General features: G+C 36.9%; 1 protein-coding gene across 1 annotated transcript in view; it reads left to right on the plus strand.

Annotated features, from left to right (window-relative positions):
* Positions 1-24,211, plus strand: part of LOC111141672 (ubiquitin protein ligase E3 component n-recognin 3 (putative)) — a 246,766-nt gene that overhangs the window by 133,409 nt on the left and 89,146 nt on the right. Inside the window, exons 26-29 of the mRNA XM_022494416.1 lie at positions 2,761-2,894; positions 8,896-9,006; positions 20,243-20,443; positions 21,673-21,809. Coding sequence (XP_022350124.1) covers positions 2,761-2,894; positions 8,896-9,006; positions 20,243-20,443; positions 21,673-21,809 — 583 coding nt within the window. The remainder of the gene's footprint in view (positions 1-2,760; positions 2,895-8,895; positions 9,007-20,242; positions 20,444-21,672; positions 21,810-24,211) is intronic.

Raw genomic sequence — 24,211 nt, forward strand, 5'->3', positions numbered from 1 at the left:
TTACGAACAATTTTTTGTCAATGAATTTGATATCCTAGATGAAATGGATACGTTCCTAGAAACACAGAAACTACCAAAACTGACTCAAGAAGAAATAGAAAATTTGAACAGACATTGAACAGTTAAAGAGAGTGAATTAGTAATCAAAAACTTCTCAACGAATGAAGGCCCAAGACCAGAAAGCTTAACTCATGATGCTACCAAATATTTAAAGAATTATCATTAGTCCTTCTCAAACTTAAAAAAGAAAAAGAAAAAGAGGGAATACATGCTAACTCATTCTATATTAACAGCCTTATCCTGATACCAAAGACACATAAAAATATCACATGAAAAGAAAATGATAGACCTAGTATCTTTTATGAATATAGATCCAGAAATCTTCAGCAAAATCCTAGCAAGCCAAATCCAGCAGTGTATTAAGAGGATTATACATTATAGTTAATATTATTTTAGTTCCTAGCATCTCCCTCCTTCTATTTCTTCTTTCTGCTGCTGCTGTAAATCTCTTCAGAACTTAGGGCCCACATTCATATATCTAATACTGTTTCCTGAAGAATATTCTTCCCATGCTTACTGAGTCTTTTAATAATATATGGCACTGTATGTTTATATCCCCACTCCCTTTTTTTGTGCTTTAGATATTTTACAATTATAAAATCTTATTAATATTATTTTTTTCCTCTTGCTATATGCCTCTTTCCCAACTTTTCATTTTGAAAGTTTTTTTTTTTTTTTTTTTTTAAAGATTTTATTTATTTGACAGACAGAGATCACAGGTAGGCAGAGAGGCAGGCAGAGAGAGGAAGGGAAGCAGGCTCCCCACCGAGCAGAGAGCCCGACGCGGGGCTCGATCCCAGGACCCTGGGATCACGACCTGAGCCGAAGGCAGAGGCTCCAACCCACTGAGCCATCCAGGCGCCCCTCATTTTGAAAGTTTTGAATCTACAGAATACTCTTAACCTGCACTCAATAATTGTTGACATATTGCCATGTTTGTTTTTCTTTTCCTCTCATCTATACACACATATACACACACACACTTTTTAGAAGAAAGTGGCAGATGTCATGATGTTTTATCTCTGAATATTTAAGAATGTATCTCCTAAGAACAAAGATATTCTTCTATATTATTATACCCAAGAAATTTAATAGTAATATCTAATATTTTGTGTTCAAATTCTCTCAGTATTTTTATAACAGGTTTTTAAAATAAAGATTGATTGATTATTTATTTATTTGACAGAGAGAGAGAGAGAGAGAGAGAGAGAGAGCAAGCGCAGAAGCAGGGGGAGTGGCAGGCAGATGGAGAAGGAGAAGCTGACTCTCCGGCTGAGCTGGGAGCCCAATGCAGGGCTTGATCCCAGGACCCTGGGATCATGACCTGAGCCAAAGGCAGACATTTAACTAACTGAGCCACCTAGGCGCCTCAGATTTTTTTTCTTGATCCAAGAAAATGATCATACATTGCATTTAGTTATCATTTCTTTTTCTTTTTTCTTTAAGATATTATTTATTTATTTGAGAGAGAGAGCAAGCTGGGGACAGGGGTAGGGGAGATTCAGGGGAAGAAGCAGACTCTCTGCTGAGCAGGGAGCCCCGTGTGGGGCTTGATCCCAGAACCCTAGGATCATGACCTGAGCCAAGGGCAGACACTTAACTGACTGAGTCACCCAGGTACCCCTTAGTTCTAATTTCTTGTTAGTGTCCTTGACTAAAATAGTTTTTTTCAGGCCCTTTTTAAAATTTTGAAGCATCTAGGTCAGTTCTGTAGAATATCTCATTTTCTGGATTCCTGTGATTATTTCCTTATTAGGTTTAAGTTAAACATTTTTGGCAATGGCATTATATAAATGATGTCCCTTCCATTCCATCACATTAAGAGGCTCACAGTGACAGTTTGTCTCATTATTGGTGATGCCAACCAAGTTTGATCGCTTGGTTATGGTGGTAGGTAGTCTATAGGATGATACATTGAGACTCTGACACTTCACCCTTTTACTTGATTTTCCTTGCCTGAATCAACGCGTGTGTTATCTCTTACTATTACTCTTTTCAGTACTCAAATTTTCTCAAATTTGGCCTTCAGAACTCCTGCATGTCTTCATGATGTGGCCCCTCTGTGTTTAAATACCCCCTTGCTCTTTATTACATACAATTCCAGGCTCCAACCCTGGATGCACTTCTTTCTCCAAGTATCTGTTTCCTTTTAGTGAGAAACAGAATATTTAGAAATAAAGGTTATTGATACTGGAGAATCATAACTTCTAGGCTTTTTCAGTGGACATATTTTGAAAACCATTCATCCTCCATTACGATCCATCCATCCATCCACCCAAAGTTCATACTAATCTTTTAGTGTTATTTCAAAAAAAAATTGTCCGATTTTAAAAAATTATTTATTCATTTTTTTGACAAGTGGGAGGGATAGAGGGACAGGGAGAGGGAGAGAATCTCAAGCAAACTGCACACTGAGCATGGAGCGTATGTAGGGCTTAGTCTTACAACCCTGAGATCATGACCTGAGCAGAAGCCAAGAGTTGAATGTTTAACCCAACTGAGCCACCCATGCACCCTTGTCATATTTTAAGATTTATTTACTCTGTAGAAGAAAACTAGCATATCACTTTTTGGGGGGTCTTTTAAAAATGTCCTAATTGTAGAAAAATTAGTGTAGCTTGTGATAAATAACAACTTTCAGTGAATCATGTTGATTCAGGTTTGTTATTTAATGAGCTCTTATTTTTGTTGTTAATGTAGTTTTAGGGCAGTGCCGTGACAACATTGATCCAAAAAAATTGCCTATCACTGAAGAGGAGCAGATTTACCCTTGGGATACATGTGCAGCAGTTCATGATGTGAGACTTTCATTATTACAGCGTTATTTTAAGGATGTAAGTACCCTTTTTATCATATAGTATTTTTGTCAGCAAAATTGATGGTTACTTTCTCCAGAGTTTTACTTTTTATTTTTTCTTCTATCAAATGTCATTCTTATTTGGAATGTTGAAGTTTATTAGAAAAAAAGTTACTACATAGGTAGTAAAGAAATGGAAATCTGTTAATAAGTAAAAATTTCAGGTTGTAAGTGTTACAACTATGTTTTAAATGTTGTTTATTGTGATATTCACATTCAGTTCAATGCAATGATATTCACTCTATAAAAACTTTTAGAATTACATTGAATATTTTATGAAGATATTTGCCTCCTTTTATTTGCATTTAAAGATATACAATTAAGATCTCATTATAATGCTTTAAAAATGTAAAGTGAACATAACTGACCTAGTAATGACGAGCATCAGAATAGGATGTGGTTCAGTAGCCTGGACTGAGGAGAAGGCTTCTGGTGGGTTCTTGAGGAGATGGCGGCTCTAGTGAGGGAGGCATTATGTAGAGCAGAAAGAGTTCCAGGTGAGGAAAACTGGAGCCTGGTCTTAGCAATGTAAGCTTGCCGGATAAACAGTCTAGGATTCAATTTCCTTGGCTATAAAATAGGGCTCATGTAATTTTTCATGCAGTTACCTACAAGGTTAAAAATTTCTTTAGATCACTTTGCACGTTATAAAGGTCAGTATAAATGTATAGTAGGGTTTTTAATATTTAAGCTAGCCTTCTCAGAGTGCTCAGGTTAGATAGGCCTTATAAGGCAGTTTGGATTAGGTAATGAGGACCATGCTTCCATATGTTTTCAGAGGCTTTAAAAAGAAATTATTACTTGGTAAAAGAAGCCTCTGTGTGTGTGTGTGTGTGTGTGTGTGTGTGTGTGTGTGTGTGCGCGCGCGCATGTGCGCGCATGCACTGGCATACGTATGCACACATTTCACACTTTTTTCTTTATTCTCTATTTCTTTTAATTTTTTGCAGCATATATATATTAGTCATAGACCAATAAATATCTTCATTTTGAAGAAAATGATTAAATTGTACTAAGTTCTGCTTTTGCAGAAATTTACTACCACCTTTATTTGGATTTTATTCTGTTGCCATAATCCTGGTTTTAATTTTGTCATTTTGAATCACTTTAGAGTAGATGAGTAGAGATGAATCCTAGAGCCAACAGAAAAGCAAAATAACTTGATCAAATGAGAATATAACCTAGACTTAAGATCAAAATAAGTTTGAGGGAAGGGGAGATCTAATAAAGGAGATAAAGAGTATGGTGTATCTTTCTTAAAGTATCCAGAATAGTTATTCATTTCTAGAAAAAAAATCTCTTTTGTAAGAACTCTGAACTGATATCTGAATTGGACAGAATCTCTATTGTGTGATTGTCAGTGATGTGGGATTTTATTCTTAAATATATATATTTTCACACAATACTTTCCTATTTTCATCGTGGTTATTTATATACATAAATAGTATACACAAAATATCTAGTGTGTTCCCTGGACTGTATACCTCTATAAGTGTAGGGCTGTTCTTACATCGGTTTTATGGTTCCCTCAGGGCATAGCACATGCTATGTGGGTTGTAGATGCTTACTAGATTTCTTACTGAACTACTCTAGTATGGTTTCATAGGCAGACAGACTCTGTACAGCAGAAGAGTTACTGTTAATGGGCACTGATTTTGATTACAGAATTGAACTGTGTAGACTCTGCTGTCTTCACGTGAGTTGCATGCAATTTACAGAGATGACCTATAGAATTTTAGTCATGCAAGTAGTACTGCTGCTGAAACTCTAGAGTATTATATATAAGAGATGGGACCCAGTAGGGAGGGAACCTGAGCTTTGGAGTCGATAGACTTGGGTTTGAAGTGGGGCTCTGGCATTTGTAACTGTGTGATCTTGGTAAATTTTTCATTCCTTTTTTGTAAGGTTTTAATAAATATTGAGGTTAAGATTCAGCATTAAGCAATTTTTAGCACAATAGTGGGCACATCATTGAAATCTTTCTAAAATATTAGTCTTGTGTTAGTAAATGTTTCCTGCCCTTTTTTTCTATCTGATTCATATAAGAAATCTAACCATCACATAGACAAATGATGGACTGATTTTACTTTTTTTTTTTAAGTTTATTTGAGAGAGAGCAGGATTTGGAGGAGGGGCAGAGGGAGAGGAAGAGGAAGTCTCAAGCAGATTTGTGCTGAGCATGGAGCTCGCTGTGGGGCCAGATCTCAAGATCCTGAGGTCATGGGGCGCCTGGGTGGCTCAGTGGGTTAAGTGCCTGCCTTCAGCTCGGGTCATAATCCAGGAGTCCTGGGAACAAGTCCCACATCTGGCTTCCTGGTCAGCGGAGAGTCTTCTTCTCCCTTTCTCTTTCCCTCTGCCCCTCCTGCTGCTTGTGCTCATGTGCACGCTCTCTCCCTCTCAAATAAATATATAAATAAAATCTTAAAAAAAAAAAAAAAAAAAAGACCCTGAGATCACAGCCTGAGCCGAAACCAAGAGTCAGATGCTCAGCTGAGTGCACCACCCAGGCGCCCCCTGATTTTAGTTTTGAAAGCTAACTGCTTTTATTAAAAGGAGAGATTATGTTTTTATAATATATTGCCAAAGAGAGCAGCTTGTTTATTACCTGAGTACCAACCATTCTAAAATGATCTAAATCTGCTACTTCAGGTGGCTCCAAAACATAAAACAGAGATGAGAGGTCTCTGTTGCTTTTCTGATTTGTAACAGTAGAAGTTAGCTCACCTGCTGTGGGTATTTGATTTGTGCTGTTATGCATCTTTAAATTGGCTGGGAAAGCATTTTGCACTGTGTCATATTTTCAACTTTTAGTTACTCGTGAACAATCTTGATTTAACATTGGAATTTTGTTTGTTATTGTTTAAAGATTATTTGGTTATCTTACATTATAATGTAAATGTTTCATCTCAATGTAAAAATAAAGTTTAAAGGTGTACTCAGTTTTAATGGCTTTTCAAATCTTTCATGAAGTGCTGTCACTCATGATAGACCTTTATTGCTCTCACATAGTCATCTGTTTACTACAGACTCTGGAGGGTAAACTCAGGTTCAGGCCCAAGTACTGTTTAACAGAGGCCAAATGAAAATTCAAAGAAAATTATTTTAGGAGGAAAAGTCTAAGCCTGTTTATTGGTTGAAGGGAAAAAATTGGTAGGGAAGGAGAGAAGAGTAAGTTGAAGATGTAAGAGAGGGAGAGGCGATAAAAGCAATTAACTTTTAGAACAGATTTCAAAAAGGTATTGTTGCTTATATAATCTGGGTCCCTTCTTTATTGCATATTATATTAAACCTTTGTAAATGTTAAGGTACCTTTTGGGGTTATCTTATGGCCAAATTTGTAGTCTAGAAAAATGTATGGAGGGTGATACATTATGCAGAGAAGATATTGGAGTCAGGGAGACGAGTTAAGAAACTTTATTGAAGAGGTGCCTGGGTGGCTTGGTTGGTTAGGTGACCAGCTCTTGACTTTGGCTCAGGTCATAATCCCAGAGATGTGAGATCAAGCCCCATGTGGGCTCTCTGCTGAGTGGGGAGTCTGCTTGGGATTTTTTTCTCTCTCCCTCTCCTTCATTCCCTCCCTACCTCCCCCACCCCACGTGCATGATCGAACGCGGTCTCTGTCTCTCTCTCTCTCTCAAATAAATTAAAAAAAAAGAAAAAGAAACTTTATTGAAGAACCCATTCCCCCACAACAAATGATACAGACATGAATGTTATAGTGGGAACAAAGAGGAGGGGCCAAAATCACAAGTTATTTAGGAGATAGAATCTGTGTGGTTTGGGAGCTAATACTGTGGTATGAAGGAAAAGAATGTGATGTAGAATGACTTTTAGCTTTCTGATTTGGTGACTACATAGATTGTGGAGTTTTTTAAACCAAGAGGAAAAGAAAGATTCATGGAAAAAAAGATTTTATTTATTTATTTTAGAGAGGGAGTGTGGGCAGGCACACATGCGAGCAGCGGGGAGGGCAGAGGGAGAGAATCTTAAGAAGACTCCAAGCTAAGTGCAGAGCCTGACATGGGGCTTGATCCCAGGACCCTACGATCATGACCTGAGCCAAAATTGAGTCGGACGCTTAATAGCTGAGCCACCCAGGCGCCCCATGACACATTTTTAAATGTTATCTGAGGGACATCAAACTAGAGATTGCAGAAATACTCAAATATCTGTCACAGAGGCAAACGATCCAAGTTGGTAAGATAGTTGAATTTACTGATTAAAGTCACTCAGGGAGAACAATTTTAGTAAGAGAGTAGCACAGAAAACATATAACCTTAAGAAATATAAACATTGAAGGGGCAGATGAAGAAAAAAGTCTTAAAAGGAAGCCTAAACCAAATGGTTTAAAGAGATCAGAGGAACATCAAAAGAGAGTAGCATTATGGAAGCCAGGGGGAAGTAGGTGTTTTAAAAAAGAAGTTGTTATTCCATTGTGTATGTATATATATTTATATATACCACATCTTTATCCATTCCTCTATCAATGGACAATTGGGCTGCTCCCATACTTTTATAAATATAGGGGCACATGTATCCCTTTGAATTAAGATTTTTGTATTTCGGGTGTGTATACCCAGTAGTGTGATTATTGGATCATGGGGTAGTTTTAATTTTAACTTTTTGAGGAACCTCTTTACTGTTTTCCATAGCAGTTGTACCAATTTACATCCCTACCAACAGTGCATGAGAGTTCCTTTTTTTCCCACATTTTTGCCAACACCTGTTGTTTCTTGTGTTTTTGACTTTAGCCATTGTGACAGGTGTGAAGTGATAGCTCACTATAGTTTTGATTTGCATTTACCTGATGATGAGTGATGTTGAGCATCTTTTCATGTGTCTGTTGGTCATTTGGATGTTTTCTCTGGAGAAGTGTCTGTTCATGTCTTCTGCCCATTTTTTAAATGGATTACTTGTTTTTTTGGGTGTTGTATAAATTTTTTTAAAAGATTTTATTTATTTGACAGAGACACAGTGAGAGAGGGAACACAAGCAAGGGGAGTGGGAGAGGGAGAAGCAGGCTCCCCGCTGAGCAGGGAGCCTTGTGCAGGGCTTGATCCCAGGACCCCGGGATCACGACCTGAGCCCAAGGCAGACGCTTAATGACTGAGCCATCTGGGAACCCCCCTGAGGGGTTTAATCCCAGATTGCTGGGATCATGACCTGAGCTGAAGGCAGATGCTTAACAACTGAGCCACCCAGGCACCTGAATTGTATAAATTCTTTATGTATTTTGGATACTATCCCTTTCAGCCATAAAAAAGAGTGAAATGTTGCCATTTACAACATGGGTGAAGCTAGAGAGTATAATGCTAAGCAAAATAAGTCAGTCCGAGAAAGACAAATACCATATGATTTCACTCATGTGAAATTTAAGAAACAAAACAAATGAGCAAAGGAAAGAGAGAGAGACAAAATAAGAAATGAACTCTATAGAGAATGAATTGATATTTACTAGTGGGGAGGTGTGTGGGGTGGGGTGAAACAGGTGATGGGAATTAAGGTGTGCACTTGTGATGAGCACCAGGTCATGTATGGTACTGTTGAATTACTATGTTGTACACCTGAAGCTAATATAACACTGTTTGGTAACTATCATGAAATTGAAAGAAAAGAAGGAAGTTGTTAATGTCAGGTATCACAGAGAGATATATAGAATAGGTAAAATAATCAACAGCAGAATAGTTTACACTGAAGTATATAGTATAATATTGAGAGTTTATTTTTCATGGGGTGGAGAAAGTATAATTTATAATTATTCTTATTCTTTACGAGCCTAGATAGTGGAAGCTGAAACTTTGTGGTATTTCAAGTTTAAAGATACTGCCTTATGACTGTCAAAGGGGTACTAACTTTATATCACAAAAATAGAAAGTTCGCATTAATATAACTATGAAATCATTCAGAGGTTTACGTGGATATATTTAAATAGGTATATTTTTCTTTGAAATTAATTTTTTTTTTTTTTTTTTTTAAAGAGTTCTTGTCTCTTGGCAGTATCAATTGGTTGGGAAGGAGGTGTTTATGTACAAACCTGTGGCCACACGTTGCACATAGATTGTCATAAATCTTACATGGAATCATTACGGGTAAGTTGATTTAAAAATGTATATATCATTCTAGGTATTAAATGCTTTTATAGCATATACATCCCAGTTCATTTTATGTGATTTTTTTTTTAAATTTTTTTATAAACATATATTTTTATCCCCAGGGGTACAGGTCTGTGAATCGCCAGGTTTACACACTTCACAGCACTCACCATAGCACATACCCTCCCCAATGTCCATAATCCCACCCCCCCAACCCCCCTCCCCCCATTAACCCTCAGTTTGTTTTGTGAGATTAAGAGTCACTTATGGTTTGTCTCCCTCCCAATCCCATCTTGTTTCATTTACTCTTCTCCTACCCCCTTAACCCCCCATGTTGCATCTCCTCTCCCTCATATCAGGGAGATCATATGATAGTTGTCTTTCTCCGATTGACTTATTTCGCTAAGCATGATACCCTCTAGTTCCATCCACGTCGTCGCAAATGGCAAGATTTCATTTCTTTTGATGGCTGCATAGTATTCCATTGTGTATATATACCACATCTTCTTTATCCATTCGTCTGTTGATGGACATCTAGGTTCTTTCCATAGTTTGGCTATTGTAGACATTGCTGCTATAAACATTCGGGTGCATGTGCCCCTTCGGATCACTACGTTTGTATCTTTAGGGTAAATACCCAGCAGTGCAATTGCTGGGTCATAGGGTAGTTCTATTTTCAACATTTTGAGGAACCTCCATGCTGTTTTCCAGAGTGGTTGCACCAGCTTGCATTCCCACCAACAGTGTAGGAGGGTTCCCCTTTCTCCGCATCCTCGCCAGCATCTGTCATTTCCTGACTTGTTAATTTTAGCCATTCTGACTGGTGTGAGGTGGTATCTCATTGTGGTTTTGATTTGTATTTCCCTGATGCCGAGTGATATGGAGCACTTTTTCATGTGTCTGTTGGCCATCTGGATGTCTTCTTTGCAGAAATGTCTGTTCATGTCCTCTGCCCATTTCTTGATTGGATTATTTGTTCTTTGGGTGTTGAGTTTGCTAAGTTCTTTATAGATTTTGGACACTAGCCCTTTATCCGATATGTCATTTGCAAATATCTTCTCCCATTCTGTCAGTTGTCTTTTGGTTTTGTTAACTGTTTCCTTTGCTGTGCAAAAGCTTTTGATCTTGATAAAATCCCAATAGTTCATTTTTGCCCTTGCTTCCCTTGCCTTTGGCGATGTTCCTAGGAAGATGTTGCTGTGGCTGAGGTCGAAGAGGTTGCTGCCTGTGTTCTCCTCAAGGATTTTGATGGATTCCTTTCTCACGTTGAGATCCTTCATCCATTTTGAGTCTATTTTCGTGTGTGGTGTAAGGAAATGATCCAATTTCATTTTTCTGCATGTGGCTGTCCAATTTTCCCAACTCCATTTGTTGAAGAGGCTGTCTATTTTCCATTGGCTATTCTTTCCTGCTCTGTCGAAGATTAGTTGACCATAGAGTTGAGGGTCTATTTCTGGGCTCTCTATTCTGTTCCATTGATCTATGTGTCTGTTTTTGTGTCTTGATGATGACAGCTTTGTAATAGAGCTTGAAGTCCGGAATTGTGATGCCACCAACTTTGGCTTTCTTTTTCAATATTGCTTTGGCTATTCGAGGTCTTTTCTGGTTCCATATAAATTTTAGGGTTATTTGTTCCATTTCTTTGAAAAAAATGGATGGTACTTTGATAGGAATTGCATTAAATGTGTAGATTGCTTTAGGTAGCGTAGACATTTTCACAATATTTATTCTTCCAATCCAGGAGCATGGAACATTTTTCCATTTCTTTGTGTCTTCCTCAATTTCTTTCATGAGTACTTTATAGTTTTCTGTGTATAGATTCTTAGTCTCTTTGGTTAGATTTATTCCTAGGTATCTTATAGTTTTGGGTGCAATTGTAAATGGGATTGACTCCTTAATTTCTCTTTCTTCTGTCTTGTTGTTGGTGTAGAGAAATGCAACTGATTTCTGTGCATTGATTTTATATCCTGACACTTTACTGAATTCCTGTACAAGTTCTAGCAGTTTTGGAGTGGAGTCTTTTGGGTTTTCCACATATAGTATCATATCATCTGCGAAGAGTGATAGTTTGACTTCTTCTTTGCCGATGTGGATGCCTTTAATTTCCTTTTGTTGTCTGATTGCTGAGGCTAGGACTTCTAGTACTATGTTGAATAGCAGTGGTGATAACGGACATCCCTGCCGTGTTCCCGACCTTAGCGGAAAAGCTTTCAGTTTTTCTCCATTGAGAATGATATTTGCGGTGGTTTTTCATGGATGGCTTTGATAATATTGAGGTATGTGCCCTCTATCCCTACACTTTGAAGAGTTTTGATCAGGAAGGGATGCTGTACTTTGTCAAATGCTTTTTCAGCATCTATGGAGAGTATCATATGGTTCTTGTTCTTTCTTTTATTAATGTGTTGTATCACATTGATTGATTTGCGGATGTTGAACCAACCTTGCAGCCCTGGAATAAATCCCACTTGGTCGTGGTGAATAATCCTTTTAATGTACTGTTGAATCCTATTGGCTAGTATTTTGGCGAGAATTTTTGCATCTGTGTTCATCAAGGATATTGGCCTGTAGTTCTCTTTTTTGATGGGATCCTTGTCTGGTTTTGGGATCAAGGTGATGCTGGCCTCATAAAATGAGTTTGGAAGTTTTCCTTCCATTTCTATTTTTTGGAACAGTTTCAGGAGAATAGGAATTAGTTCTTCTTTAAATGTTTGGTAGAATTCCCCCGGGAAGCCATCTGGCCCTGGGCTTTTGTTTGTTTGGAGATTTTTGATGACTGTTTCAATCTCCTTACTGGTTATGGGTCTGTTCAGGCTTTCTATTTCTTCCTGGTTCAGTTGTGGTAGTTTATATGTCTCTAGGAATGCATCCATTTCTTCCAGATTGTCAAATTTGTTGGCGTAGAGTTGCTCATAGTATGTTCTTATAATTGTCTGTATTTCTTTGGTGTTCGTTGTGATCTCTCCTCTTTCATTCATGATTTTATTTATTTGGGTCCTTTCTCTTTTCTTTTTGATAAGTCTGGCCAGGGGTTTATCGATCTTATTAATTCTTTCAAAGAACCAGCTCCTAGTTTCGTTGATTTGTTCTATTGTTTTTTTGGTTTCTATTTCATTGATTTCTGCTCTGATCTTTATGATTTCTCTTCTCCTGCTGGGTTTAGGGTTTCTTTCTTGTTCTTTCTCCAGCTCCTTTAGGTGTAGGGTTAGGTTGTGTACCTGAGACCTTTCTTGTTTCTTGAGAAAGGCTTGTACCGCTATATATTTTCCTCTCAGGACTGCCTTTGTTGTGTCCCACAGATTTTGAACCGTTGTGTTTTCATTATCATTTGTTTCCATGAATTTTTTCAACTCTTCTTTAATTTCCTGGTTGACCCATTCATTCTTTAGAAGGATGCTGTTTAGTCTCCATGTAATTGGGTTCTTTCCAAATTTCCTCTTGTGATTGAGTTCTAGCTTCAGAGCATTGTGGTCTGAAAATATGCAGGGAATGATTCCAATCTTTTGATAACGGTTGAGACCTGATTTAGGACCGAGAATATGATCTATTCTGGAGAATGTTCCATGTGCACTAGAGAAGAATGTGTATTCTGTTGCTTTGGGATGAAATGTTCTGAATATATCTGTGATGTCCATCTGGTCCAGTGTGTCATTTAAGGCCTTGATTTCCTTGTTGATCTTTTGCTTGGATGATCTGTCCATTTCAGTGAGGGGAGTGTTAAAGTCCCCTACGATTATTGTATTATTGTCAATGTGTTTCTTTGATTTTGTTATTAATTGGTTTATATAGTTGGCTGCTCCCATGTTAGGGGCATAGATATTTAAAATTGTTAGATCTTCTTGTTGGACAGTTCCTTTGAGTATGATATAGTGTCCTTCCTCATCTCTTATTATAGTCTTTGGCTTAAAATCTAATTGATCTGATATAAGGATTGCCACTCCTGCTTTTTTCTGATGTCCATTAGCATGGTAAATTCTTTTCCACCCCCTCACTTTAAACCTGGAGGTGTCTTCAGGTTTAAGATGAGTTTCTTGTAGGCAACATATAGATGGGTTTTGTTTTTTTATCCATTCTGATACCCTGTGTCTTTTGATTGGGGCATTTAGCCCATTAACATTCAGGGTAAGTATTGAGAGATATGAATTTAGTGCCATTGTATTGCCTGTAAGGTGACTGTTATTGTATATTGTCTCTGTTTCTTTCTGATCTACTACTTTTAGGGTCTCTCTTTGCTTAGAGGACCCCTTTCAATATTTCCTGTAGAGCCGGTTTGGTATTTGCAAATTCTTTCAGTTTTTGTTTGTCCTGGAAGCTTTTAATCTCTCCTTCTATTTTCAATGATAGCCTAGCTGGATATAGTATTCTTGGCTGCATGTTTTAGTACTCTGAATATATCATGCCAGCTCTTTCTGGCCTTCCAGGTCTCTGTGGATAAGTCTGCTGCCAATCTAATATTTTTACCATTGTATGTTACAGACTTCTTTTCCCGGGCTGCTTTCAGGATCTTCTCTTTGTCACTAAGACTTGTAAATTTTACTATTAGGTGATGGGGTGTGGACCTATTCTTATTGATTTTGAGGGGGGTTCTCTGAACCTCCTGGATTTTGATGCTTGTTCCCTTTGCCATATGGGGGAAATTCTCTCCAATAATTCTCTCCAATATACCTTCTGCTCCCCTCTCTGTTTCCTCTTCTTCTGGAATCCCAATTATTCTAATGTTGTTTCGTCTTATGGTGTCACTTATCTCTCGAATTCTCCCCTCATGGTCCAGTAGCTGTTTGTCCCTCTTTTGCTCAGCTTCTTTATTCTCTGTCATTTGGTCTTCTATATCGCTAATTCTTTCTTCTGCCTCATTTATCCTAGCAGTCAGAGCCTCCATTTTTGATTGCACCTCATTAATAGCTTTTTTGATTTCAACTTGGTTTGATTTTAGTTCTTTTATTTCTCCAGAAAGGGCTTTTATATCTCCCGAGAGGGTTTCTCTAATATCTTCCATGCCTTTTTCAAGCCCGGCTAGAACCTTGAGAATCGTCATTTTGAACTCTAGATCTGACATATTACCAATGTCTGTATTGATTAGGTCCCTAGCCTTTGGTACTGCCTCTTGTTCTTTTTTTTGTGGTGAATTTTTCCGCCTTGTCATTTTGTCCAGGTAAGAGTAGATGAAGGAACAAGTAAAATACTAAAAGGGTGGCAACAACCCTAGGAAAATGTGCTTTAGCCAAATCAGAAGGGATCCCAAATCGTGAGGGGGGAGAAAGGGGATAAAAAGAGGTTCAGAAAGAAGAAAAAAAAAAAGAAATAAAAAGAAAGAAACAAAAAAAGAAAACCAATAAAAAAATATAAAAGGAAAAAAAATATATATATATTAGATAAACTAGTTAAAAAACGTTAAAAAAGAAAAGGGTAAAAGTTAAAAAAATTTAACAGAAGAAGAAAAATAAATTGAAAAAGAAAAAAAAGTTAAATTAACTGCAAGGCTAAAGAATCATGGGGAGAAAGCCTTGAGTTCCGTGCTTTGCTTTCCCCTCCTTTGGAATTCCGCTGCTCTCCTTGGTATTGAAACTGTACTCCTTGGTAGGTGAACTTGGTCCTGGCTGGGCTTCTTGTTGATCTTCTGGGGGAGGGGCCTGTTGTAGTGATTCTCAAGTGTCTTTGCCCCGGGCGGAGTTGCACCGCCCTTACCAGGGGCCGGGCTGAGTAATCCGCTAGGGTTTGCTTTCGGGAGCTTTTGTCCCCTGAACGCTTTCCGTAGAGTTCCGGAAGGCGGGAATGAAGATGGCGGCCTCCTGGTCTCCGGCCGGAGGAGCCGAGAGCCCAGGGCCCCACTCCTCAGTGCGCCCTCAGAGAACAGCGCCGATTTACTCCTGTCACCCTGCCTCCGGCCGCGCTCCGAGCTGACCGAGCCTGCGACCGGTTCAAGGTAACCCCGAACTTAGAGCTTACTCCTCGGCTCTGTCTCTGTAGCCAGCTTCCCTGTTCTAATACCTGTAAGCTCTGCGACACTCAGACACCCCCGATCCTTCTGTGACCCTGCGGGACCTGAGGCCACGCTGACCCTGCGTGGGCTTCACCCCGGTTAAGCCTCTGGAGCGATGTCCCTCAGCGGAACAGACTTTTAAAAGTCCCAATTTTGTGCTCCGTTGCTCCGCCGCTTGCCGGGAGCCGGCCCCTCCCCCCGCGGTCTATCTTCCCGTCGCTTTGGATTCACTTCTCCGCCAGTCCTACCTTTCAGAAAGTGGTTGATTTTCTGTTTCTAGAGTTGCTGTTCTTCTTCTCTTCGATCTCCCGTTGGATTTGTAGGTGTTTGCAATCTTTAGATAAGCTATCTAGCTGATCTTCCGCTACCTGAAGTAGTCTCAGCCTGCTACTTCTCCGCCATCTTGACTCCTCCCCCACACTGTACATTCTGAGTGTCTCATTTTATGTGATTTTGATTGCCATTTGAACTATGCAGCCTTGTGGTTCCTTGACCTCTTCAGCTTTAGGGATTTCATTTTTTTATATCACTTTAGAAATTGATTTCCATGGTAGTAATTTTAGACTTTGCTACTCTAGCTCTGAAATATTAAGCTTTAAAATATCCTACAATATCATTTTATTATATGATTATCCTTCAGATTCTCTTATTTTCATTCTCATTAGTGTGTTTGCTTCTGACATCAAGATCTCTAGTCCTTTACCCCTTTGTATATTTCCCAGCATTAGTTCTTTCCTAGCCTCACTTTTTTTGTACTATGCCTATTCTGCTCTGAATAGCAGTCATTTAATCCTCCTGCCTTGATTTGAGACCCAGACAGCTAGTCCTGCCAGAAAAATCATAAAACTAAGTGAAGTGGTATGTCTGTAATTTTGTGGTTTCCTGTATAATAGCAGCTTAAACTAGGGTTACTAACTGTGGATACTACTTATCAATTCATTTACCTACCTTTGATTAGTTTCCTCTCCTAGTATCTTTAGCAGTTATTCCAATCCTTTGCTCCCCTATCCCAAGCTCTTCACCTGAACTCCAAGATCCCTTTTCTCTCATCAGATTCTATCTCTTTCTTTGTCACCAAGAAAACAGTGTGGCTTTCTGTCACATACTAAGCTTAGCTTCTTGCTTTGCTTATCTATTCCCTGACAAATAAGTCTGCATCCCAACCAATCCTTTCTTATTTACTCTTTGAGATAGTATTCCTTCTTCTGTTCAGGAATAATTTTCCTGTTGATGCTCTAGTATTCCTTTCTCCTCTTCACCTCAGGGGCCTTTATCTATTAGAAGGTAACTTCTTTTTTGTTTCTGTCTTCAGTTTTTCTGCCTATTCTGTCCTTTTTTTCAATTTATAAAGATGCTAAGGTCCCTCTCATTCTGAATTTCTTCCCTTGACTTTGCATTCCCCTGTAGCTGCAGTTTTTCTTTTTCTCAGCTCAGCCTCTTAAAAGGATGGCCTTCTTATTTCCCAGTTCCCAACTTAAAAGGAGTGGATTCCTACTTTTCCCTTCGTATCCTTACCTCTCACATTTAGTCACTAAGTAAATTCTACTTATTCTGTCTCTTAAGTATCACTTGACTGTATTCTACTTTTCATTATTCTTCATTTTTGTGTATGCCTTCATCTCTCATCTTGACTATTGCAGTTCCTTTCTTATCAGTTTCCTTACTCTAAGTCTAATTTATTCACTACATTGATCTTTCTAAAATGTAAATCTGATGACATATGTCGTTGGCTTAAAAATCCTTTATTGAATTCTTCCTAATGGGGTAAAGTTCACTCTTCTTTGAATGGTATTCAGGGTACTTCATGATCTGGGCTTGCCTATTGCTTTATCTTTATCTTTCATCAATTCAGCATTAATAAACTGCTTAATAGTTTCTTGAGAACATTATGCATTTTTCATACATCTGCATTCGTTCATTCAACAAATATTTTAGTTAGTGTCTATAGTGTTCCAGATACTGTGATAGACATTGGGGATTCAGCAGTGAATAAGAAACAGTTCCTTCCTTCCAGGGGTTTACTATGCCTTGCATGAGATAGAATAAATAGACAGTTGCAGTATATGTGTTAAGTGTTACTGGAACTTCTCCTGAATGCCAGAACATTTGATGAAGTATGGTGCTTGAGTGATGAGAGGTAAGACTGAAAAAGTATTTAGAGGTCTTACTGTAAAGGGCCTTGTAGTTGGTGTAAGGAAATTGAACTTTATTTAGATAAGTTCTTTACAGAGAGCCACTAAAGTTATTAAAGACTTTTAAATAGAGTTATGACATCTTCAGAAAGGTCATTGTGGCAGCTCTGTAGATGGTAGGGGATTATTGTGGGATTGCAGTAGAGTTAGAAAGAATGTGATGATATTCAGGAGGTACAAGATGATAGTGGCTTGAGCTTAGTCATCACACTGGAGATGGAGAAGAGCTTAGAGCTTTGAAATATATTTAGAGGAAGTCTGGACTTGGTGAGAGATGACATGTGGAATGTAAGAAGGAGGAAGGAATCAAGGTGAGAGATAATTGTGATCACTGAAAGATTTTGATTGGGAGTAAGAGTCTCACATTAGGTGGATCATAGTGGCAACAGTGTGATTGGAAGACTAGTTAGGAGATACTAGCAAAGAGACTAGAAGAGAGAAAGTGGATGGAAGGACTTATGGGATTCATTAAGTAAATATTGGAGTGGAAGAAGGCAGAAAGCTGAAGGAACTGTCATGTTTCTCTTCTTTCTGAGGTAGGAGATGTAGCTTTATGCTTCTAGAGTAAAGGAAGCGAGGCTGGGATAGGTGACGGGACTTGAGAAGTGAAAAGGAAAAACCGCTTTGGAATTGGGTGAGAATTCTTCATTGGGTGTTGGAGAAAGATTGCCTGGAAGTATTCAGGCCTCAGTTGAGGTGGAAACAGCTTGTAGCAAGAAGTTACTTCAGTCTTCTTTAACAACACTTAATTTGAGTACAGAATTAGAGAAGTTATCCACTGGATTAATTTTGTATGAAGGTTTTATAGGGTATGTATGATGGAAGGACATATGGAGGGTGAATGAGAAGTATTGACCAGTTTTTGAAGTGGTACATCATGGTGTATAGGCAGAATAGGAAAGTCTTGATAAACTGAGAGAGAAGGAGGGAACTAAAAGAGGAGAAAGCAGTTGGCAATCAGACTGTAAGCTGTTTGGATTTAATATTTTTAGATATGGACAATTTTGGGTCATTTTAGTATAAGGGGGTGGTCATGGTTACAGGTAACAGGTCATGGTGTAACAGGTAGGTGGAGGTCAGTGCCATAGGAGCTAATGAGGTCAAAAAGCTGATGGACTAAGATACAAGATTGCTTGTTCCCATACTCACTGAATTAGCATAAGAGGGTCGTAGGTCTTGGAGCAATGAGGAAAACCAAAGTCTTCAGTGACTGAGGGCAGTGGATGACAGTAAAAAGGAAGGAAAAGTGTGATATCCCTAAATGATATGAGCCACAAAGATGGGAGAATGCAAGAGTAAAGATCCTAAGCCAGTACTAGAGATGAGAAGAATACTGAGGTGTGAGGGGTGAGGTGTGAGAAGGCTTCTGGGGAGGCTTCAAGAAAAAATGTAGTTTCAATCAAGGCAAGGACAAGGATCTAGCATTCTTTAAAATTAAGGCTGTAGGGGAGCTTATAGAATGTCCTTCAATGATCAGGACTCTCACCCCAACTTTCTATATACCCTTCTTGTGTATCTTTAAAAGTTAGCTCACAAGTCTTCTCTGAGAAGCCTTCTCTTTTGTATTTTTCATGCTATCATTATAATTTATTTGTTTCTGTTTGCTTTTATATTGTTAGTACCTTACGTGAAGATGTACCTTAAGTCTTTATGCCCTTACCTGGCATAGCATTTGACATATGATAGGAGCTTAGTAAATATTTGCAGAATTGGATTTAAAAAGATGTGGTGTTTCATTTTTAAGAACTTGAAAAAAATAAATGTCAAAAAGTAAAAAAAAAAAAGTAGAATTTGGTTTTTTAGTCAAAGTATTTGAGACCTAAGATATAGTGAAATGAGCACTGAATTAAGAGTGGGAAAATTAAATTCTTCCTAATATTGTCATTACCTTTGTAATCATAGACAAATTCATTTTCTTCTTTTTGTATCCTTCTTTCCTTATTTTTTTGTTTGTTAGTAATAATGTTCATATTGTAGCATTCATACATATACATTAATGCATTAAAACATATTTTGAAATAAAGCATTAGGTTAGTGGCAGAGTAAGAAAGAAACTGCTGGGAAAAAGAGCGAAATAATGGTTAGGACTACACAATTGTAATAGCCTAAAAGAGCAAAATGACTGTGTGGTGGTTTCAGGCAAAATAAAGGAACAGATGTAATAGTCTGGATTCCTGCCTTTAGTCCTCTAGTTAGTTAGCATGTATAGCAGGCTCTCATGAGTAAGAATTTCCTCGTAGGCACATATGCATATGTGTCTATGTTTAAACAATTCTGTTTTCTCTTCTTCTATCAGAAATATCTGAAGGAAAGGTATTACATTAATTTCCCTCATATCACACTTACATTCTGAATACTCTAACTGAATCTTTCCCCTATCCATTAAAGCTAAACAGATTCACTGCATAAAGTCCAGTCAGTTGTGTTTGACAGACAAAGACATACCACATTTTTTAGGCTTGATTTATTCTCAGAAGTTATCTATTCTCTATCAAGGAACATGGACATTGAGAGAATCTTCCCAGTGGTCACCTATAGATTATAAAAACAGGGGCATGGGGTAAGGGGAAGGTGATCTACTGTAAAGTGGCCTCCTTTTTAAGTTATTCTCTATCTTAAATCTATATTACACATTAATTGCCTCAGTGTTTGAATGTTTCATACTGAGAGAAGAGTAAGATACTTAAACAGTTCTTGGTGATGTGTTGCATGATTGCCATGTTGAAAGAAGTGATTTGATAAGCTTCAACAGTCAAATGAGAGACATTGTTTATGTTTTTTTTCTTCAAGTAACATCGTCTTTCTTTTTTTTTTTTAATTTAAATTCAATTAATTAACATATAGTGTATTATTAGTTTCAGAGGTAGAGTTTAGTAATTCATCAGTTGCATATAACAGCCTGTGTTCATTACATCAAGAGACTTTATGTTTTTTATGACATATATTAGAGATATCTTTTTTTTCTTTTTTGGCCTGGTTCATTTGTTTACTATAAAATGTAATGGTGTAAATTTTGTTTTCTATAAAGTGCATTATAAATCTGTATGTTTATTTCATCTTTTAGAATGATCAGGTTCTTCAGGGCTTCTCGGTGGACAAAGGAGAATTCACGTGTCCTCTCTGTAGGCAGTTTGCTAACAGTGTTCTTCCTTGTTATCCTGGGAGCAATGTGGAAAGTAACCTTTGGCAACGTCCTAGTAACAAAAGCATACAAGATCTCATAAAGGAAGTGGAAGAGCTGCAGGGACGGCCGGGAGCTTTCCCAGTAAGCATCAGTGTAAGGCAGAAATATCCTGGTAAACTCAGCTCTGCTTTCAGCTCTCATTTTCGTTCCTTTCATTTTCATTCCTTTCTAAGTTACTCTGGACCTTTGAATCTTTTTTTTTTTTTAACCTTTAAACATTTATCAGCAATTACTTTTAGATGTTTTTCTCTTCTATTTGTGGTTACTAAAAACAAAAATGATAATGGAACAAATTATTACCAAAGGCTATACTTTTCCTTAGTCCAAATTGCTGTAGTTTTAATATACTTCTTCCAGATCATGAAGTTCTATAAGCTTAGATATGGTTAGACTCTGTAAGATGTTGAAATCTTTAAAAACATAGTCTAATCATTTAAAAATATGCCCATTAGGTATATTAGGATTAAGATGATACATTTATACACACACACACACACACACACACTTTATATGTATGTAATTATAGATTTATGTACAATTTATGTGTGTGTGTATGAGATAAAATATCATATACTTGATTGAACCATTCACTGAAGTCAGTCTACTTTATTGTGGGATTTGGTGTAAGTGAACCCATCTTTTATCCCATCCAGTAGGATTTATTTATTTGATTTAAATATTTAAATATTTCACTTTCATCATAGATTTAGGATATAGTATCTGAAAGAAGTGATAACTGTGCCTAGTTTAAGCAGCGAATTTATGAAAACTATTAATATTTGACTTTTGAAACAGAAATTCATAGTTAAATGCTACTCAAAGATTTCTCTCCTCACAGTTTCTTTTCTCAGTTGAAGACTAATTTTAGAATCTGTGATTTTTTTTTTTCCCTTGGTAAATCCGAATTTTTATGTGTTTAAAATATGCTCAAAGCAAGGGACATCAATATTAGTCTTTGAGAAGAGAATGTAAATGAAAGATTGCTTATCAACATGGAATTTGTTCTAAAATATTATTTTAATGACATCTACTCATTTCTTTAGAATGTAGGCTTGTGTGGTTAATTCATGGTTAGATTATAGGCTAACCAATCACAATATAGAATTAGGATAAAATAGGAGAAGATATTTCTTGATCTATTTTATCTTTGTGCACTAAGTATATTTATAGTGGATAGCTAATGTACATCTGTTTTAACTTTTTAACTTTTAATTTCCTAATGAATTCATATGATAAACATTGTAGTGTTGGACTATTTTAGAGAAAATGAATATGAATAAACTTGATATGTATGTTTGCATTTTTTACAGTCAGAAACCAACTTAAGTAAAGAAATGGAATCTGTAATGAAAGATATCAAAAATACTACTCAGAAAAAGTATAGAGACTATAGCAAGACCCCAGGTTCACCAGACAATGATTTTCTCTTTATGTATTCTGTTGCTAGGTAGGTATACATGGTATATACTTTAATATTTACTTACTCTGAATAGTTGGTTTTTGTTTTATTTATGCCATTAATATTTATTTGAAGAAAGGGGGTGTGTATTTTTTATGGTGCTTGAAATTATGGCTAGTTTTCAAACCTTCTCAACGGATCATAAAATGTAGGTTTCCTTCATTTTCTGAAGAGTTTTTATTTTCATGAAATATTGGGTGAAGTGTTATTATATATTATAGAATATGTGGGAAAAAGTGTATTATTAACATTTTGGGACAGATGTCTACCTCGAAGCGTGTGAATATTAAATATGAAGGGTCTTGTTAAGAAATCACTGTTCAAGTCCTGTCAAAAAGTAATAATACTGAAAAGGAATACATTGTAATATGTTAAACACTTTTAATTTCTTTTTAATTTATTTTAAGTAAGAAGAACTTACTTTGTTTTAAGCCAGTAAAACAGTAATATCCTGTAGGTGGTTTAGAAAATCAGATGAGGGAGATGGAGCAAGTGATCAGGCAAGTTCTAAGCCTATATTAGTAGCTAGCCCGGCACTCCAGAAAACAGTACCTCTATTTACTGAATTACTATATTCAGGTTTTATTATATTTCCAAAGAACCTCTGTTTTCTGGAGATACTTCAGAGATACTCCTCATCTTTCAGTGTAGGTAGGATTAGTCTAATTGACTGAGTGGGTGTTTAGTAACTAAGAAATGGTTCTAAATAGGGATTTTAGAAAACGTAATTGAATGAAAATGGAGAACCATAAAAGAAGTAAATAGGCAAGGAGCAGGTACAATTAGAAACTTGTAAACACATTCTGCCAGAATTGATGTTGTAGACCCCTGGATATCTCTAGAAGTATATACTTTTTTGGTATCTTGTCCCAAGTAGTATTATGATAGGTAAGATTTAGAGAGAGAATATAACTTGAATGTCATGCAGCAAATTAGTGCCATGGAGGACTACAACTCAGATCTGAGTCAAGGTCTATTTTACTTTCAATTATTATCCTTCTTTTTCCTTCCTGTATTCAACTCTTATAGGTCATATGTACATGCAGTTCACCGGGCCAGTCTCTCTGCCCCATTCACGGACCAGAGGGTAACAAGAGTAAATGAACTATATGCGTCTTTAGAACCCAGGAAAAAAGCAACCAGACTTAGGCAAATTACAAGCAAGTTAGAGCTCAAGATAAGGAAACATTAGTCTTTAGTTGAAGAATGCAAATGCCAGACATGGATTGATGTAATAGAATGTAATGGATTGGGAAGTAACTTTTCTAGTCTGTACATTCCTAAACTATTGTTGTTATTTATCCAGAATGCTTCAGGAGAAGATATAACAGTTAATTCAGCATTTTGTGTCTGGAGAGTTACCAGCTGCATGCTTGCAATAAAATACACTTTATGTGAAAACTAAATTGAGTATGATTTAATTTTGCCATGGTTTCAAGATTTTAAAAACCTTCTATACCATATTGCGGTAATAATGTTGTAGAAAATTGAGATGAATATAGACCAACTCAGTTATGCCATGTATATATGTGTCTGTTTATATAGATGTATATGTGTGTGTGTGTGTGTGTGTGTGTGTGTGTGTGCGTGCGTGTGTGTGCATGTGTGTAAATACTGTATTTATGTTTCTTATGTATTTATGCTTATGTATTTTTCTTAAGATTGATCTTATAAGAAAATTCTGGGTGAATAGGAATGATGTCTCCATCGAATTTTTTTATAGTATGATAAATCAAATGCCTTGACTTAAATTTAGTTTAGTGGAAGTTTTAGATTCCTATTTCTTGAATATATAAATTCTTGTTTTCTTCCTATATAGCTTGCTGTGGTAATAGACTTTTTAGGTCAACATATTTTGGTTTTTCTCATTTATTGGGAAGCAGGGACAGATATCAAATGTTATTTACTATGGATGTATATAGAGAAACAGAAAATGTGTTCTCCTTCCATTTTTCTCTGATTGCTCATGATAAACTCCAAAGCAACAAGATAATGCTTCTGAAAATCAGAGTATGTAATCCTTAAAACACTCATTATCCTTTGGTTAAAGTTACACAGGCCATTGCGAAGTTCTCACAGTGAGATTGCATGCCTTCTCTAAGTTTTACTTAGTTATTAAAGAGAAAACAAAAACCAAATTAGCTAAAAAAAATTAACAAAAACATGAATTGAGAGAAAAAAGGATGTTGTATCCTATTTGGATAGAATGTAATTTTCTCAAGGTAAGAAACTGGTCTTTATAGGTATCTAATGCCTAGCATATAACATTATTTCACAAATATGTATGATTACAGATTATGCTTATTTTCATGCCTAAAAGGTAGGCATTAAAATATTTGGTAATATTTAAAATGCTTAAATGTTTAAGTGAACTATTTAGAAGTAAACTT

Source organism: Enhydra lutris, unplaced genomic scaffold, assembly GCF_002288905.1.
Source record: "Enhydra lutris kenyoni isolate GAN:26980312 unplaced genomic scaffold, ASM228890v2 scaffoldscaffold1, whole genome shotgun sequence".
Classification (NCBI taxonomy): Eukaryota; Metazoa; Chordata; class Mammalia; order Carnivora; family Mustelidae; genus Enhydra; species Enhydra lutris.